Here is a 20,918-nt window from a genome sequence, read left to right as displayed (position 1 = left end):
TTGATTTATTCAAAAAACCGCCAAATCTTTCGACAAACATTTAATTTGGTAACGATCAACAACATCGGTGTTATTTCTTTTCTTGTCACCTTTTTAAATTTAAAATATTCAAAAACGAATGCAGTTCAACGATAGTGCTACAGCAAGCAAGACTTAACGGGCACATTGTTTTCTGAAAAGGAAGTCTGCGCGAAACATCATTGTTTGGTTGATCATTGAAATCATCTCGCATCATATTGTTTCTTATGATTTTTTGTGGCAAGAAGTTTTAAATACGAATTGAACAGTGTTGGAACTCCAATTTTCCATTTCTTAACGAGTCAGATACAGACAAAAATAGAAGGAGGACGTCGGCAAATATTCACTGAAAGTGAAAACTATAATTGATGGAAAGCCGTTCCTTATTTCTGATCTTCCAGGTTAACAGGAAACAATAGGACATCTTACTGTTTAATTCTGAACCTCATCATCATCAGAATTCGATTTGTCAAGCAAATTCAGTACATTATCGTAATAAAGCTGTAAAGAAGGGATTCAATATAAACTTTTTAATACAATGGGAAAGTAAAATTAAGAAAATTTCCTAAATGTGATATTTTTCTATTTCTAAGAATGAAAAAATATTTCTGAAAAATTGAAAACTTATGTGGAATGTCTAGAACCTATGATTTTTTTGGAATTTCTCAAATAACTAAGTCGGAATGTAATAAATACTTTCTATCGAAAAATAATAATTAATATCCAGTAAAGCCCATGTGCTGATGCGATCACCAACGAATTTGAACCGATTAGCACATTACTTTCAGTATTTTTCGTTAAAACTGAGGCATAATAATAAGATCAACGTTAAATTTTTTGATGCCTTACTCAGCAATCCAAGCTTCAACACAGGGCAAGTTTAAAAGGATAATAAAGCAATTTTTATTAGAGAATCCATTCAGAACGGATGAATGTCAATCCGCTTGTGACCTTAACTGCTGACTTACCAATTGTTTTGTAAAATTTATGTGTGATTAATAAAACTCTTTCTTTCAAAAATTTAAATTGTTTTATTACTTGGAGTATGTTATTATTAATACTGTTTTTCGATTATTTCTAATGTCTCACTTTAACGGGCGGAAAAAACAATGGTATTAATTCGTTATTTATTATTATTTGTACTTCTGTTAAGTTGTTTTTTATTCTACAGCTATCGATAAAACCTTTCTGTCAGAAGGTTTAAGGAAATAAAAGAAAATTTGGCAACCACACGACTAACCAAATTGTAGTGCCTATGGTCTTGACAGACTGAAGTAGATGTGAAGACCCTTTGGTTGATTTTATTGGTCTTCATCACGTAGTTTATTTTTTAGAAAGTTTATTATTTTGAACTATTATTCTTTGTTGTTTTGTCATTTTTCCATAAAGTTCGACAAACTTTTTAGGCTGTTGTGGAGCGGAAAGATTTCATCATTCTGTCGCCAAACAGTAAGGAAATGGGTAGGGATTTCTTCCATTCTATTTTTACCTAAATCTTTACGAATTATTACGCCACGCCATCGCAACACAGATAAAACAAAGGAATTTTTACTATTTATTTATTCACTAAAATCGCAGGCGTCATCGAATGAGGTCACTGATCAAAATAAGCGGATAATTATATTAGTAATCTATTAATAATCGAACGAGTAAATGACCATTAAGGTGCAATCGTTTGTGAAATGTCTTCGAATTGTTTCTCACTCTGGACTGACTTATGCTTGCGAAATACGACGTCACCGCGGGAAAACAAATTTCCCGAAACATCTCGGGCGCAATTAAACGTCTAAAAATAACCGCAAAACACACAAATTTTGGTAAGCCGTTTCGTTAGGAAAAGCAGGTTTGGTGTGTTTGCGATGCCAAGGCCGCCTTCTGAACTGGGTCGGTTGAAAATTAGGGCAGAATGGGAAATCGATAAGAATGCCACGCGTACGCACTTAATGTCGCACCAGATACCAATTCGATTACAGTTAGTAAACAAAGCAAACGTATGAGGCATGATTACAACGTTAAAACATGAGGCGACGCCATGAAGTTGATACGCACCTCGCACCTAACCTAAATTCTTTGTTGTTTTCGTTGCACAAGCGTAACTTCGCGCATAGCACCCTACGACTCTCCTTTACAATTGTGATTCCTGAATGGAACGTTTTAAGCTCAGCCGACTTCGCGAACAGAAAAATATTCTTTCAAGTTCTGCCGATGATCTGCCGTTCCGGAGAAACAGCTGTCAAGGCTGCGTTTAGATCCGGCGAAACGGGGGAACTCGCCTGCTGCGCGAGGTTATTTAGTCATCGCTAGTCCGGGCGCCAGCGTAAGGTTTTCGCTTTTTGCGTCGTGGTCATTTTTACAACGTAAGATTACTTTTAATCATAAAGCTACTATGCTGATAATACAGGAACTTATGAAGCAACTATGAAAACAATTTTGAGAAGTACCAATATGTTCATACTGAAGATTAACCAATGAGACTTGTAGTAATTCCAAATTCTAGCATTCGATCAGCACTCAACAACCAACATGGCCGCTGGCAGATCGTCAATAAGTTTGGCTGCAGCATTTTTAGGGCAGAGTTTCCTCAAAATATGTCCCGTTCATACTAAATCTTCAGGCAAAAAGGAGTTAAGATGTAGAGAGTGTTGTTGAAAAAACAGTAATTCGGTGAAGTAGTTGTAGTTGTTAGTGGTAGTCCTATATAAACCACCTTTAAATCTTTTAAAACTTGTACAAAAGGCAACACTTATTCGTATATAGGTATATGCTTTTCTTTGCAGCTTTGTCTGCAAACCCTAGAAGTTTTCCAATGGGTGGCAGTTTTTGTCACAAAAACCCGAAAAAGGTGCTGACATAATCACCACTGCACTGCTAGTATTCTGTGACAATAGCAATAAATTGGATCAGCGTCGCCAATAATGTCCGAATTTCAGATACTGATACTGCGTTTTTATAAAAACAACGTCGCAACTCAGTCATTTCGCGCATCAATTTTAACTGTAGTACGGCCACTGTAATATCTAATAGCTATTTGATGCTCTTGGATTATATTGTTCGCAGTCATGCAACTAGTGATATCGTTCGCTAATTTAATTTTTCACAATTCATTATGTAAAAATATTGTAATTGTAATACCCCTGCAAAGTTAGCGCTGTGATTTTGTATTATTGGCTCTTGGACTATCGCCTGTGTCTATGAAGGCCGACGTTGCCAGACCTGGTGAAATTCCGAGCCGCGATTCAGATCGTTGTTAAACCTTGCAAAGGTTTGCCCATTCTTTGGCGAAACATGTAGGGAAAAAAATGTAATAGAACCGAATTCGATAGACCTCTTCTGAGAAGGGCAGATTGCAATTACATTAGCAAATCTAATAAGATATTCGGCGAGCGGCAACACCGGAGGCCTCCACAGCTGTTATGATTTCATTAACTTGAGGTTAAGAGTAGCGCGCAAACACATTAGTGTAAGGTAAATATTTAAATAGACAATTAAAGAGCCGAAACAGTGAATAAATACCGGTCAGTTTTTAGGTACCGAATTTGTATTGTTATTAAAACAACTGCTAAATAGATGATGACATCATATGCCAGTAAATAAGTCTTATTCATGACGTTTAATCAGTGTTTTTTGGAGTTTTTCCATATTACATTTTTTAATAGAAGTCTAGCTTTATAAAGTCTGAGAGCTTCTCGATCAGTGATATAAAACATTATAGTCCATTTCTAAATGGTGGGGAGTAATAAATATCTAGCTTTTATCACATGCAGATAGGACCACTCAGGCAATTCAGGTAATTTGTTCATTCTTATCCATTCAAATTGGCGTGAATACAAGAAATGCGACCGAGATGTAAACGAATACGAAATTTTATTTACATACATATATGAATGGGGTGACCACACATAATAAAAGAAATGGAAAAACTGATGTGGGCGTCTGGAGCTCGCATGAATAAGTTTTACAGTTTTAGAGTTATAGGACGTTGTTTTAAAATGTTTGTAAAGTTTAATAGTTATCGATAAAAAAACCGATATGTAAACAATAATTCAGCAAGACATCTGGCAACAATATATGCGGCATTCAAGGTCATGCCATTTTTTTTGTTTTTTCGACTAACATTAGAGCTTTTTCAGTCCAATTGCCTAAAGCGACTCCCTATTTGATGTACCGTTTTATACACTTTTCTTCTCCAGGCCACAGTTTCTTAGGATATTGGTAGTGGTACAAATTGATGACTATGCCTCCAAATTCTTTCTATTTAATTCCTACCAGTACGCATTGTAAGATTTGTCACTTTTGACTACTTATCACTTTTAACTCTTGTACTTTTTCGTAGTGTATCAGTTGGCTCCAATATATCAAAATCTTTTACATTGAATTAGTTGTATGCCGTTTGATTACTTTAATCTCTCATTGCGTCACTATATGATAGAATTAGAAGTAACCGCTCTGTAGGGTAAGGTTAAAGTGGACCATCGAAATCTTTTGATTGCTCAGTGGGGGCAAGATAAATAAAAACGCAGTGTTTTTCTGTTAACACCTATTATATTTTTGATGTAGGTATGAAATACGGTATCGATTCCGCGTATACCTCTGACGACGAAGTACGCGCGGAACGTGCCATATTGTCGAACATTTCACTTTAAAACTTAAATTGGATTTTGTTTCCTAAAAACCAGTCTTGTCGAATAGTCCGGGACTAAACGGATAACTTATATTATCGGTAGGTTATATTTACACAAAAGCTTATAAAAGGGCAACCAATACGAGGCGATAACGTTGTTCTCAATCGGAAAAGTGCGCCGCTCTTTTGGCGGTACGTGTTAAAAAGAGATTTTCCGACTTTATCAGATTTCGAGTCGATTCGACAACGTCGCGCACATTTCCGATTTTTTTTTACCCAATTTAAGGCGTAATGCAAAAGTTCCTGCGTGGTATCGTCGCGTCGGCGCCATGTTTTTTTCCAAAACGCACAACAACCAACTCGATGTTTTCAAGTTGGTAGTTAAACTTCGGGAGTTGATTCAAAGGCAAAAAGTATGTAAAGTATATGTCACGAAATACTTTCTTTTCAGTATATGGGTTTAAAATAAATTAGGCAACCGATATTATAATTCTATTGTCTGTTGATTTTCACGTCTCCTATCTCGTTGGAAAACCTTGTTATCTAAGAATATTTGAAAAATCTAAAATCTACAAAAAAAAATTTAATCCTTGTAACTCAAATCACTTTTCGCCTTCAAATCGTTTAAAGGTTTCTCAATGTACTTACTTAAAAAACACGCCGCTTATGATCGGCAACCAAAACCAAGCAAAAGATGACCCCGAGCGCGTCGAATATTAATTGTTAACATTCCAGGTCAGCTTATTTGACTATTACATTCATATATATTATGTACAGGTCTTAGATTTTACTTAAAGCATTTTCATTTTCAATAAACATAACGTCGGATATATAAATCAGTAGTGTGCATTAGTTAGTTCTAGACCAGAAGGATCGATCATTATAGTAAACGCTCTTAAGTATTTAATTGACCTTCTTTCTTTTTAAACATGTCTCTCACTCTCTCTCCATCGTTTAAAACCACTTTGTTTTATGCCTCCCTCTCTTTTTAAACCGCTGGTAAGGAATATTTGAGCTCAAAAGAGGGGGAGATAGTTTTAAAGGAGAGGGGCGTAAGACAGGGTATGTTTAGGATGTTTAAAATGAGAGAGAGAGAGAGAGAGAGAGAGAGAGAGAGAGAGAGAGAGAGAGAGATATTTCAAAAGGGAGATGGAGACAGTGCTAATAATCAATGAATCAGTCTAGAACGAACAAATACGCACTATTTAAATCTCCAACGACGGTACGAAAGGGATAAATAATTACGACGAACGGAGGGGATTGGGGGGAGTTGTATACGGCAAACTACCCGCGGGAATTGTCGAATCGAATTCATAAAAAAATACGCACAACCAGTTTAATTATTGTACCGAATGCAAAGAGCTAAAGCAATAGGACAGGTGTGTTACACAACCGTGTATAAAGATTAATATATCAGCGGTGGCGTTTCCGTGAAAATCAGTGAATGTTTTACAAAAGAAAAGCTTAAAAATAAATAAATATTTTCTTATTTTACCTCTATGGATTGCCTGAATTTTAGATGACACTTTCCAACCAAATTGTTATTTAACTTCTTCCATCTCTTTTTTCTTATTTTTGTTCGCACAAATTTTCACCCATTTTTTCGGCAACGAACCGCCACTGCAGAATGAATATTGGTCGCTTTCCGCGAAAATAAATATAGACCAAGGCAAAAGCACCACCGATAAAACCTATAAATATTGAGCAATAAGGCAATAATAGGCGATATAATGAGGTTATTACACAATAAAACTTTTATAATCGGCGACGTGATTCGAGACGGGCCCCATTCATGTATTTTTTTAATGATCTCGCGAGCCTAACCTCACTTTTAATCGTGGAACGTCAAATAACTTCCGCAACCTTAGCTTCAACACATCAATTCCAAAACATTTTTTGATAAAAATTAAAATATACACAAGGGGCCAGCCACAAAGATCAGGCTTCGAAAAATTAAGGGGTAGGATCAATTAGCGTTGCTCGTTCTCAAAATCATTTTTTTTTTAATATTGAAAAGGACCTTCGCCATCGAACAGCACGTCGTGTTCCGAACTAAAACTACAACGGTAACGACTAATAAAACACTTAAAATAGAAAACAATCAGCGACTGGCGTCGCTTGGTTGAGCAGTCGGACTAACGTCGCAATAAAAATATTGGCACACGCGCAGGTAACAAATCTTTAAACAGTCTTCAATAAACTACAATCTGGAAACAATGTAAAGTATATAGGGAACAGAGCACGGACCACTAAAAATATATAGTAGACTCGTGTAGGCTTTAAACGAAACGGGGCGTGACCAAGCACGCGCTCGCCGATTGGCTGATGGACAGCACAATTCTTATTACGTCAGAATCACCTTGCATTGTGTTTTTCATCGTTTCGCCTCTTTTGACATATTCAGGGGCCAAGAAGATATACTGCCAGCCAGATAGTCAGATAGCCTTCTTCAGATTTCACAGAACACAAAGTTATAATAAGTAACGCAACGGCATTTTAGGAAATTAGAGAAATGTTAAGTATTTACTATAATTATTGATATTCCATAGCACTCTGTTTGTTTGAAATTGTGTAACGTGACCCCCAATAATACGCGCCCGTCACTGTTGTAGATGCGCCACTCTCATAAAATGCAATGATCGTCTACAGCGTTGCCGTTCAGATCTAGTATTCTTAAACCTATCAGTCCGTCTACAATATATTTTTCAATGTCCATGGAACAGATATTACGGCCCTGACATATAATTCTTTTATTTCATCGGACGACGACGGGGATGGGAGGTTCACCCACCTCCGCCGTTTTCCTTTCGCTGAAGCAGCTACATCGTGGTCTATCGGCAACCAGGTTTCATTTTTAATAAAAATTATTAACCCTCAACACGTATAAAATAGCATTTAAAGTTCGTCCGAACGTCACGTCATTCACGCTCCACTGCTTTCCACCGGTCAAACTTAATGAGTTTACCCTGTATAATTTACTTAATACAGCGAGCGATCAAACCTTGGTGCGTACAGGATGAAACGATGAACGTAACTCATTGAAACGAGGGATTTGTTTATACACATATTTTCGGCGGATTTCTCCGATATACAAGGCGTCTCAGAACAATCGGCACGCCGCAGGTTACCCTTTTTATTGTTTTTGCAAAATAATACTACCCAATGAATGATAATAATACATCAGATCCGAAAAAATTTTTACAAACGGTTTACAAATTATCAGAAAAAATGATTGTGTTCACTTTGACTTCCTATAGTAGGCAGATTTTTTTCCATCTACTTACTCTCCGTTTCATCCTGTAACTTAAAAAAAAACAATCAACACTTTCCGCTTACGTACCTAAAAATTTGGATCAAATATGTCCTACCCTTTTACATTTACAATGTAATTCGCACGTCGGTCACTGCGCGCGTCAGCATCGGTATTATACGGGGTCCGCCCAACAAATATACACGCAATTTTTTTCGCCGCATCACAATTCGCGCATTTACTGATCGGACCTCGTAATTTAAAACAAGGAGCCTCGTTTTGAAATTAAAATTGAAAACCTTCGGACACGCGGCGTTGCCAAGTAACACCAAATTTCGGCGACCGTCGGTACTATATTTCGGATTTCGCGACACTTTGAGCGGTTTTTGGAAATATTATTTTAAAAACTGTCGAATACGCAAAAATATTCCTTAAACAAAAATTCTTCTATTGAATGTATAATCGAAACGTCTCATTACATACGGTGCTGGACGCGAACCGGCAACGCCATGTCGCGAAACTGGCGTCACCTAACAGTTGATTTCTGTATCATTTTTGGGCAAATGATTGCCGACCGAGAAATTGTGACTCTGTATGAGGCCGTTGCTGACCGGAACGTCGCTCGCGTTCACGTTGGCGTATTTCTTGGCTTGGTTCGGGGTCATGACGGCCTTGGCGAGAGCAGCGGCGTCCAAGGACACGCCGGATTTTACCGATGCCCCCTCATTTTTCACCATGAAATTGTTATTGTGCTGTATACTGTTCGGCACGAAAGACGGCTGACCTTTGCTGTTCTGGTTGTCGGCCTGAAACGCAAATCCGCACATTTCTTCGATGACGTCACAAGACAGTGAATAAATACAAGAATAAAAGTAACTTTCGTGGATTTTCAAAGTTCAAAGTTAAACCGAAACTCACCGACGTCCTCTGGTTCTCCTCGTCCTTCGCATTATCCAGCAGCAGCGGCTGGGTGGATCTCGAGCTCGGCATGATAAACGACGTCTCCCAGTTATCCGAACCGTCGGGCAGCAACTTCTCCACCGACGACGTCGATTCGATGGGATCGGGCGTCGCGGGCGCCGTGTGGTTAGGTACCAGGTAATCGGACGGATTCGGTACAACCTGCAGGCAATTCTCTTCAGAATCGCTGGGCCTCATCAGCGTCGCGTCGCGTTCGTTGGAAGGTGCCCGATGAAAGACCGGCAACGGCGCGTTCATCACGTCCGGGTCCTGAGCGCAGTACCCCAACCGTTCCAATATGGTCGAAAAGCTCGGTCTGTGCTCGGGTTTGGGGTGCCAGCATTGGGTCATCACTCCGTAGACGGGTCCCGGACAGTTTTCCGGCTGCTCAAGGCGTCCACCCTGCACCACGAGGTCCATAACCTCACGGTTCGTGCACCCGGTGTACGGCATGAACCCCATCTTCATGATTTCCCAGAGGAGAACGCCGAACGACCAAACGTCGGTTTTGCTCGTGAATATACCGTCGAGGAACGCTTCTGGCGGCATCCACTTGATCGGCAACATCGCTTTGCCGCCCTTTCTGTAGTAGTCGGACCTGAAGAAATCGCGGGAATTGTGCACAAACCACGCACACAACAAAATGCGATTATGCAAACTTAACTGTTTTAAAATGAAATCTAAATTTGTGTGCTGTGTGAAATTTTTCCCTTCTCGACATTTAATTCCTATATTTTATCTCCATTTATCTCCATTTCTATCTTTCTACACTCTAAACGCGATATTTTCAACCATCTTTTACCTATAAACGTCCCTCGACATCCCGAAATCGGCTATTTTCACCACCCTGCCGGGTCCCTTGGTCGTCAGCAGGCAATTCCTGGCGGCGATGTCCCGGTGAATGAACCGGTTTTCTTCCAGGTACTTGCAGCCCTTGGCGACGTCAATCGCTATCAGGACGAGGTCCTTCATGGACAGCGGACTCGCCCGTTCCTGCAACGCGTCTGCTTAGAACGTTCCTGAATGGAGTTGTGTCAATCGCGATTGATTCGGTCACTTTGATCGAATCGCCTCATAGGATCGAACGACCGAATCCCGCTTGTTCGTAACGATTAGATCACCTTGTTCGCTCTCGCTGCCGCCCTGACCGGTCTAAAGTGACCGAATACAAGACGACCGATCGACATACTGAATTCTCCGGAATACGATTCATTTGAATGGTTTAAAATTTAAATGCATGACTGAGACAGGCCACGGACAAGGAATGGGAGTAATTGTTATAATTATTCTATAGTATTGAGTTGCGACATCGATTGGTAGATTTGCTTATGTGTTGAATTAAATATTGAATGAAATATCTATTTCCACACAGGTATTTAATTTAAAGAAATTAATGTATGACTGGTACAACCCAATACGAAGCACCTATTTTGATAAAATCATGACTCAATAAAAAGCAGGACACAGCTAAATATTATACTAACTAGAACACAAAACATAACATATAGACACAACAATAATTAAAATTCAAATTAATCTGAATCGGTCGTTCGTCGTGTTCGGATTCAGTGACTATTGCCGCTTATGTTGGCATCAAAAAGTATTGAAATGAATGATTGATTGAAATGATTCGGTACTTTTTGAAATCGGTCACTGATTGATTCGGTCGTCGTAAAATGAACTATTAACACAACAAGAAAAAAAAAAGAAAAAGAAAAAGAAGAAAAAACGATATTTCCAAAATAATTTATTTTTTTATTCAGTAAAAAAGTGGAACCCTAATTAAAAAAACTTTACTCAGACTTTTTTGAGTGAAATCTTTGTCTTTTTGCTAGAAAGTTGGGGTGTCCGGACATTTTGCTGTGTGTTTTTAAGGGCATATCCCGTTTTAACATAACACCATCCTTATGCTCCATGTGTCTTGGTATCGCCGTTCCACGTCCTTAATGTCCTGGTGAAACCTCTCTATGTGTTCTGTGCTCCAAGATTTTCAAGAAAATAGTTCAAGTGTGAAAACAGGAAATCGACGAACTCATATTATAACCTAAACGATGAAAGTCTTGTAACATATTTTGAACAATACTTTTGTAGTTGTCGTCCTTAGAGTTCTCAAGAAACTTATCAATTACTTCTTTAAATGAAACCCAGGCGTTTTTCTCAACATTGGGCTTTATATTTAAAAAATCCTTGTTTTTGAATAATGTTCTTACCTGCGGCCCAACAAAATGACGTTTTCTAGTTCTTTTGGGGCGGTAGATAGGTCGAATTGCAAAGTCAAGATTGGTATACACAATTTCTTTCTTATTTTTTCTGTTGAATCCTTGAACATTACAAGAACAACATCACCACTGTTATTCCTAGAGTCTCGCCATACCATAGGAACACCAAAACTTAAACATTTCTTCCTATCTTTTTGCCAGTTTCATAATGCTTCAATGCAAAAGGAACAAACAGTATGAGGGGCCCAGGACTTGTCTTGATCGCCATTTTTACACCAAAATAAGCGTGGTATACATTTTCACAAAAGAAGTTACAGTTTTCCTGCGGTTTTGTGCGACATAACTGCCACACAGTAGCACCACGACCAATAACAAGTGCGCATAAGCAGGTTACAACGCTGTGTTGACGAGTCTGCCCCAACTCTGTTGCTTTGCAGAGAAATCTAATATTATTTAGTGTTGCCAAATCACATTAATTTTATAAAAATCAATTCATTTAAAAATCATGCCTAACAAGGAGCAAACATATTCACGTCATAGGATATTCATGAAATAACATTTTTAAGATATAGAGCGCAATAAAAAAATTACGTGATAGAATAAAAATACGTCTTTTTTTTAAACGGCCCCAAAAATATACAAATAAGCAAATAGCGATATTTACCGGTTTCGGTCTTGACTCCCTGAGGAAGTTTTTCAGATCGCCGCCGGCGAGGAGCTCGAGCACGATGAACCGCGGGTGCTTGTCAAAACACACCCCGATGAAGTGGACGATGTTTGGGTGGTTGAATTTGGACATTATTAACGCCTCCATCAGGAAATCCATCTCGGCCTGAGACGTTGACATCTCGGGCAACGTTTTGACCGCCACCGGCATCTCGACGGTGTCGCAAGGCCTCTGCCGGTAGAAACCTTGGTAGACCTCGCCAAACGCACCTTGACCTAATGCCCTGGAAAGTGATTATGGAGATTAGCGATTTTTTGGCACTTTTATATCAGTATTTCAGTTAATATTAAAATTTGCTACTCGATATAACATTTCTAAGCTTTTTTGTCGGATCTATCACGTAATCTGTCCAATACAGGAAAACTTTGAATACGAAAATTGGAGCTATCGACGGTGCCCAATGTTCGAAACAAATTTTACCATGTATAATCTGATATTGCAGACGATCAGGCTGTAATAGCAGGGGATAAAGAAAATCTAGAATATATGGAACGCAAACTAAAAGAAACCCATGAAGAATGGGGACTAACTATGAATGTTGAAAAAACGAAATATCTATGCATAGGAAGGGAAAGTGGTAACTTACAATTGGAAAACTCTGCAGAAATAGAAGCTGGTGAAGAGTACAAATACCTAGGGGTTACGCCGGACAAAACGAGTTCAGATGACAAAGAAATTAGAAGTGTTACAGATACGAAAAGCAATTAAACCCTCTGGATTAAAAATATATCGAAACGTGGGAAAAACAATATATATAACACTCTAATTAAAAGTAACTTCATGTATGGTTCAGAAACTTAGAGAATGACAGAAAAACATAAAAGAATAACCCAATCTACCATTACTTAGAAGAGCAGCAAGAATATCAAGAACTGAAAGAGTTAGAAATGAAAGTACTCGGGAGCAAATGGGACTTCAAGAAGAAGAAGATCTGGTACGGCCATGTACAGCGTATGAACGATCACCAAATTGTCGGTCTAGTAGGCAGTGAATTACTTGCTTTTGGACAAATACGGGTGGAGATATTTGTTATCTGTCAGTTATTGTCAGCGTTGTTTCGACTTTTTTTATGAAATAACGTGCGTTAGGTACTTTCTAGTTTATTTTTTATTAACCTCCATAAAACTTATGATTTTTTTTGTGTATTTTAGATATGAGCAAAAATTGTTGGTAGGAGCCTATTTGCTGTACAAATCGGATTCCAACCCTACGAGGAGGCTGGCTTGATCACTAAAAGACCAGGATGAGGTCGAAAAACTAACCAACCAAAGGGAGGATCGATTTTTTTTGTCCGCAAGTTTGCGGAATAGGACACCTTATGCTCTTTGCCTTTGAAATCAACCAAATCATAATGTTAGAAGAAGGCCTCATGATAATGGATTGTCTTGTCGAAGGATGGCTACAGGGCCGCCATTGCACCAAACACATCGAATAGCAAAATTAACTTTTGCTCCAAATGATTTAGACTGAAATGATTATGAATGAATCCGATGAATTTGCCTCTCTAGGTCGGATGGACGTCGGAGAGTATAAAGGAGACCCGGAGAAAGATATGCCCAGGTTGTATTGATGAAAGGCTTCCATATGGTGGTGGCTCGGTTATGGTTTGGGCGGGAATCAGTTCAGAAGCACGCACAAAGTTGGTTTGTTAGTACACAATGGCTCTCTGACAGCACCAGGTACATTACGGAAATCCTGGATGATCATGCTGTGCCGTTAATAAACACTATGGGGGAAGGTGGCAATTTTATGCTTGATAAAGTTAACCCACACCGCCAAACTTGTCAGTCAATATCTGGATGAGGTGGAAATTAGGAGGTTTGATTGACCCGCACTCAGTACAGACATGAATCCCATTGAAAATATGTGGGATGAGATGGGACGATGTATTCGAAGACATACACCAGCTCCAAGAAGTGCCCAAGAGCTGAAAGAGTTATTTATACAGGAATGGAACAACATCGGCCAAAATGTAATCCGTAATTTAACTGAAAGCATGCCTCGTTGATTACGAGCAGTCATAAACGCAACATGTGGGATTACACGTTATTAATTTTCAGGTTTTCTTAATATCGTTGATTGTTGCACGTTTCTTTAGTTGCAAATAAAAATTAATTGGGTTTTATTTATCATAGATATTTTCTGGTTTTCGACAAAATCATGAAAACCAACATCAGATTTTCCGATTAAATGCTAAATTCAGATAACCAAATAGAGTAGGATAGATAATTTACCACGTATTAGTTCGCGATAAACTTTTTTTCCAAAAAATTTTTAATTTCTTTGATGACTTTTTTTACCCGCCAGTGTACACATAATCTGATGTAACATTTCTAACCGGTTTTGGTAGGAACCTCGCACACACTGTCCAATAAGAGAAAACCTTATATATAAAAATTTCAAAGATTTCATCAATGGCCGTGATACTGTTCAAAACAACTTGTCCCACGATAACGCTATTTCAGTTAGTTTTGGTTGGTTAGATAGTTAGTTAGCTAATCATTTACTCCTCAAAAAAAGTCAAGAATTTTTTCAGCATTTTAAATGCTTACTTCAAGAGCCTCAATTGTTCCCGCGGGATATCTTTTAAGTCCTTCAGCGTATATACGATCCCTCCAAATTCATAATTGGGGTTGTATTCCGTCATCATACCATCCGACGCCATCCGGAGTCGGTCCAGTTGCAGGTCCGGACCGGAAAGCATTTTCCTCCTCAAGAGACCCGAGGCCCTCTGTTGGTATCTGTTATCTGTAATCGATTGCGATTTGATTTAAAAAATGATTAAAGGCAACGATTTTCATAATAAAAAAGTGTTTGCTTATTTTCTCTTACATTTTTTCCATTGAAGTATTTACACATGAAGATGAACAATAGAAAAAAGTAAGACGCCAAAAGCAAAATACAAAAAATCAATTCTATATTAATAGATTACGATATTTCGTAACTTTATTTTATAGAAAATTATGGTTCCGAAAACGAAACAAAATAGAACTACATTGGGTAACCCACGATATGACTGGCATAGCTTGGGAGTGTGTTGCTGGGGTGATTTCTAATTAAAAATGTCAACGGAACGCAATTTAAACTGATCTACAAGCATTTGAAAGAAGACCATTTAAAAGAAACCTCTTGATTTTTTATTTATTTATATTTTATTTTATCGAATTAGTTGTTCAAAACGTCCACCCAGTTCCTGTATACATAGCCTAGCTCTTCTTAGAATGCAAATGGTAGTTCTGCTAACAGTCTCAGAATCAGCACGACTGGTCTCTGCAGCATCCATAATTCTAACTGCCAGTTGTTCTCTGTTTTCAATACTTTCTGCTAATTGAACTCAGGTGGCTTTTACTTGATGAAAATCCATTTATCAAAATAAATAAGAACTAAAAGTTCAGATTTTCACGAAATTATATATTTTGACATGACAATTGTTTCGACAACGCCGTGTCTTTATCACATTTGATAAAGACATGGTGTTGTCGAAACAATTGTCATGTCAAAATATATAATTTCGTGAAAATCTGAACTTTTAGTACTTTCTGCTAAACTAAAGTTCTCAGTCTCATTAATCATTAATATTGGAAGATCATTTTCAACGAAACATAAATAACGAATGTCGGTGGGACGTTAGAAATAGAGGCGGCCATCAATAATGCCACACCAAATAGTTACCGAAAATCTATCTCGAAAATGGCATTCCCAAGTTTGTCGTGGATTTTCAAGTGCCCAACAATGTGAATTGTTGTTGTTATTGATATCGTTTCTAGTGAATAGGGTAAGTCTTGAAGCATATTCAGCAGGTTTTAAAGCTTGTAAGATGTGGTACAAGTACAAATCGAAATTGTGTTAAGTTTTCCATAATCTCAACCGGTCTACGTTCAGTCCATTATCTATTCTTCGGTATAAGGTTGAGCTTTGTTGTTAAGTATTGTCTCTTCTTGAGCAAGTTCTTGTTGAACCGGTCGTTCAGAAGTAATTGTAGCACACCTGCCCGTTTCTGTGAAACATTGATTGCTAAAAACAGTTCTACAAGGTACTCTACGAGTGCGAAATCGTCGACGATATTCATCAACTGCTGCTCGTCTTGAAGAGTGGTTTTATGTAACAAACCAAAATAAACGCGCATAATTAATTTAATTGACATTTAATATCATAAGATTCGAACGTAATACTATGGAAGTCATGTTGTGGGACACCCTGTATATACAAGTCTTAACTTAATTGTCTTCATTTTTATTTAATTTATAAAATATGATTAAAAAAAAAACAACAAATTGTAGTTAAGTAAATAAATTAATGTTTTATAGTTCAGTTTAATGCACTAGTTCACTTCTTTTACGAGATATTTTTACTTATCTGATCACATGTTTAACAATTAACAATTTAACAATTTTTGTTTGATTTTATTAGTGCAAGTTTATCAATACAGGTTAAGTTAGAGGGCTATATGTGATCTAGTTAATCTCGGTGATATGGTCTGTTCATAGATATAAGAAAGTGACCAATTCCTTTTGAATGGGATTATCCAAGGGTGGTCATTAACATACAATGCAACAAGATTATTACCAAGTTTCGGAATTTAAATTCAGGTGAAATTGTGGTCCGTAATAGAAAATAATTTTATACCTACCTGTGTTTAATATTCTTTGGTTTGGTATACTACCTAGTTTAAGTTTATTAGTAATCATTCTTATTTCGTTTGAATCGTGTGGGAATTATGCAAAATATGTGCGAGTCTAGTGTATCTCAGGAGATGCTCCCGCCCAAGTGTAGAAAACACTATTCTAATACAGAGTAAAATTTACCAGTTACATGAGGAACAAAGCGTGCCTACATTAGATATCTTAATTAGGAGGCTTGAAAAAGATGAAACCGGTGTTAATTCTGGCAGAACTACCTTATGGAAGTGTACTCAACACAAAAAATTGACAAAAGGCAAGTTTTAATGGGCTTTTTTAGAATTCGGAAATGGCGACTGGAATATCTAGAAAAAATTAGGATTTACAGAGAACAGAGGCCAATTATTTACTTGGATGAAACCTGGTTCGACACTTATGATACCCCGGAAAAGGGTTGGGTTGACTCAACTCATAAGTGTAAAACAAACGCGCCATCAAAAAGAGGTAAAAGAATAACTGTTTTGCATGCTGGCTCTAAAGATGGTTGGATTCCAAATGGACTTTCTGTCTGCGAAAAATATTAAAGATTCTTCTCTGGATTACCATGAAGACACCACCGCTGATTTATTTGAAAGTTGGTTTAAAAACGAACTACTTTCAAACATTCCTCCTAATAGCGTAATTGTAATGAACAATGCAAGTTATCACAGTAGACAGTTGACTAAAACCCCTTCCTCATGTGACGCAAAAGCAACAATCCAAAACTACATGTATAATAACGACATTTATTTTCACGATTATACCAAAAAGCAATTAATTGAGGTTCTAAAAAGCTTGAACCTACAAAAGGAATACGTCTGTGATAATTATGCAAAAAATCTAGGGCATACAGTTTTAAGGCTTCCACCTTACCACTGTATGTTTAATCCCATTGAACATGTTTGGCACCAACTGAAATCTGCCATTTGTCGTAACAATGTTTTTCCCCGTGTTAACTCTAATGTCCTCAAACTTATAGAAACCGAAGTTTTTAACATCCCTCCACAAAGTTGGGCAAATTCTGTTAAACATATAGAAAAACAGAACATTTGTATATCCATATTGCCAATAATATAGAACAAATAATAATTAGAACAGACGATGATAGCGATAGTGATACTGATATATTATGTGAATAATTTTAAGTAATTTAAGTAGGTAATAAAAATAATTTGTAATTTTATTTTAGATTTATACATAAATAAATAAATATTATTTAGTATATTTCCTAACAAAACCCCAAATAATTAAATTCTAAGCAAAGTACGGACCTGTTCGGCCATATTTCATTCTTACAGCTTGCCCGGGTCTTTCCTTAATTCGTATCAGTTAGTCACTTTCTTATATCTATGAACAGACTTTCACTTGGTGTTTATCTAAACATAAACAAACCTAGGGTTGAATGAAATACATAAAATAAACCGACCCTTAAGTTTTTTTCAAGCCTTAAGTTAAATAAAAACAAGCTAGAATTAATTGAATTAATAAGGATAGTAGTATTGACAGCAAATCCTGTAAATGGAAAGTGCCACAAGGAAAGTCACATTATTTTAGCTAAAAGAACATTGCTTTGTCTGGTCGATACCGACTATTTAAAAAAAATCAACGGCGGGTCGTCGACCCTAAAAATACTCACACAGTACAAAGCAAACCACCCCGAATGCCACGGTGAGGCAAACCACGGTTACGATCAGACCGACGACAAACCACGGCGGATAATTCGACTCCCTCTGCGTCAAAAGCGCTAAAAATAAACCGTCACCGCGAGGTGTCGCTAGTATGGCGGGGCGTATCTTACGTATGCACGTTTGCTCGTCGTTCGCCAGCTTCCACGTAGGCGGACACAGACACACCACGCTGGACCTCTTCTCGTCGAGCGAGACGCATAAATAATTACACCCGCAGCCCTCTTCCACGGCGGGGATGATCACCACGTACCCTTCGCCCACGTTGTAGCCCGAATGGGCTTCGGACAAGCTCGGGATCCCTTTGGTCGGATCAAGGAACGAAATTCCGCCGCCTCCGTTTGTCGAGTTGGCGTCCCCTCCGCGGTAACCGCCGCCCCCGCCGCCGCTTTTGCAACCGCCTCCGCCGCCACCGAAACCGCCGTCGCCCCGGCCGTCCGTCGAGTTGTAACACGCTTTGCCTCCGATACCGCCAGCTTGTAGTGAGCTACCCATCATTTGCTTGGGCACTAGGTTCGCGAGGCCGCCGGGGGTGGTGGAAGTCCATCCGCCGCCAGCGCCTGCGGATCTATTTTTTTCGATATTTAAAAAAAAAAAGATATACGGCGATATTCACGAGTATATAAATGTTTAACAACTGCATCGACCCAGAGACGACGAACTAAGGCAATCGAAATCAAAATTGAATATTATATTATAGCATTTTAGATTTGTTTACCTCATAGCTTTAGATTTTGAAACTTTAATTTATATTATTTGTACAAACATAAAAACATAAAATGGACAATTACACACAAAACATTTGAGAGAGAATAGAGTACAAAAAAATTGAAGATCTAAATGTATTTCATTTAAACTTTTGTAGTTTGAGTAAAAACTTGGATAAGATGTTTAAGTAGTTTTAAACTAAGTTTTGATATTACCATTTTGACTGAAACGTTTGGGCAACAGTTTACTAGAATATTTAAATAAGTGTAAAAAATACAAGGTTCATATGCTAATCGGTGATATTAATATTAAATTATTAAACAATACTGAGCAACAGATATAATACTACAAATTACTAGACCAACCACTTGCTTAGACCACATTTTTCTTAAAGGACCGACCACAGTTCACGACAAATAAAATTCTATAATTTACAAAACGCTGTTGTTATGATGTCGCCTTTATAGATTTAAATAACAACCTCTCTAAGGTTGAAAAGACACTACAAAATTTAAAGCTAAAAAAATCACCTGGATAAGACAACATAAGGAGCGAAACCTTAAAAACAAGTTCTATAGAAATTTCACCCATCTTAGCCATCTTAATTAACAGAATATTCGATTCAGAATGCTTCCCAAAGTGCCCTTATTTAAAAAAGGAGACAAACTGGAAGTAGGAACATCTCGTTGTTGTCACAAGTAATGAAAAAAAAATGTTTTTTGACAAATACAACAATCCATCGAAAGATGGATTGTTGTATTCGAGTTTAGAGTTCGACTTTAGAGAAGAACAATCCACACAGGACGCAATTCAATTGCTGAATTCTCAAATAAATGATGCACTGGATAACACTGAAGCTTGCATGTGCCTGTTTGCTGATCTTTCAATAGCAATTGACACTGTTTGTCAAGAAATCCTTCTTAATAAACATAGAAGCTATGAGCCACGAGGAAAACTATATATTAGATATATTAAATTTAAAGCTTACAGGCACAGTTTTATTTTGTAAAGCAAAATTGTGGGATGATCTTTAGATACAAATCAAGGACAATATAAAGCTAAAGAACTGGTATCAACTTAACAAATTGACTTTAAGTATAGAAAAAACCAAATACATGCCTTTCTCAAGTTACAAAAATAATCTTCCAAAAATAGGAAGCTTAAAATTTGATAAAAAAATACCAGAAGCGACATCAATAACTTATCTAGATATTAAAATTGACAATGTACTTTTCTGAGGTGTGCTTATAAATTATTTAGTAAACAAATTAAAAGCGCTTCTTATAAACTCTAGTATTTAAAAAATTTCCTTCATATCAAACAACTAAAAAAACTTTATTTGTCTTTGGTTCAAAGTCACATGACCTACGGCATTCTCGGATGGGGTGGAACTTCATAAAAACACCTAGGCAAACAAAACCTAATAAAAAATAGTTTACCAAAATTATTTATAGTAAAGATTGATGCTATCCAACAAACACTTTATTCTCGGATAGCAAACTTTTAAATATGAGACAATTGTACTGTCACAAAATTTTAAAAAATATAAAAAAAGGAAGAATTAATTCAAACATTACTTCAAACGGCTCGACAAGAAGCGACTCATCTATATCCAACAGTTACTAACAAAACACATGGTCAAGGAAGTCTGAAGTTCTATTCGCCCAGGAAGTATAACATACTGTCGAGAGATATACAGAAAACAAAATCTTTTCAGTAAAGATTGGATCTTATTAAGAGGCCGACAGGTTTTTAGTGCTTTAATTGACCTTAAATACCAAAAATACCATTATAGGGCTTTTATTATTGTCTATCTCATGCTGAATATGACATAAACTCGGTTACGACTTAACCTCTGCTAGAACCAACTAATCCAACAATAACCAAAACAAACCAACTAATCGAACTTTGACAATACCTCGATTATAGACATTTTACACTTTATCACGACTAAAACAAACATTTACACTTTTTCACGCACAAGAACTCTATAAGCGCTTCAGTGACTTCCTTTAACGTTTATTAGAGAATAAAAATGTATACTTTATATTGATAAAATAAACGTTTTTATT

At 37.3% G+C, this 20,918-nt stretch overlaps 2 protein-coding genes across 3 annotated transcripts in view; both read right to left on the bottom strand.

Moving 5' to 3' along the window:
• LOC132698505 (calpain-A-like) overlaps nucleotides 1–2,268 on the bottom strand; it is a 38,427-nt gene extending 36,159 nt beyond the window's left edge. For both annotated transcript variants that reach the window (XM_060664622.1, XM_060664623.1), the window contains exon 1: nucleotides 2,068–2,268. The gene's annotated coding sequence lies outside the window, so the exon portion shown is untranslated. The remainder of the gene's footprint in view (nucleotides 1–2,067) is intronic.
• Nucleotides 2,269–4,550: 2,282 nt separating this feature from the next.
• Nucleotides 4,551–20,918, bottom strand: part of LOC132698558 (tyrosine-protein kinase receptor) — a 31,998-nt gene continuing 15,630 nt past the window's right edge. The window contains exons 12-18 of the mRNA XM_060664714.1: nucleotides 18,252–18,706; nucleotides 18,090–18,197; nucleotides 14,348–14,543; nucleotides 11,733–12,018; nucleotides 9,652–9,842; nucleotides 8,808–9,447; nucleotides 4,551–8,695 (exon numbers count right to left, since the gene is read on the bottom strand). Of these exons, the coding sequence (XP_060520697.1) occupies nucleotides 8,420–8,695; nucleotides 8,808–9,447; nucleotides 9,652–9,842; nucleotides 11,733–12,018; nucleotides 14,348–14,543; nucleotides 18,090–18,197; nucleotides 18,252–18,706 (2,152 nt within the window). The 3' untranslated portion in view covers nucleotides 4,551–8,419. The remainder of the gene's footprint in view (nucleotides 8,696–8,807; nucleotides 9,448–9,651; nucleotides 9,843–11,732; nucleotides 12,019–14,347; nucleotides 14,544–18,089; nucleotides 18,198–18,251; nucleotides 18,707–20,918) is intronic.

Source organism: Cylas formicarius, unplaced genomic scaffold (assembly GCF_029955315.1).
Source record: "Cylas formicarius isolate icCylForm1 unplaced genomic scaffold, icCylForm1.1 PGA_scaffold_2__14_contigs__length_35257938, whole genome shotgun sequence".
Classification (NCBI taxonomy): domain Eukaryota; kingdom Metazoa; phylum Arthropoda; class Insecta; order Coleoptera; family Brentidae; genus Cylas; species Cylas formicarius.
This window is presented reverse-complemented; position numbering and strand designations above follow the sequence as displayed.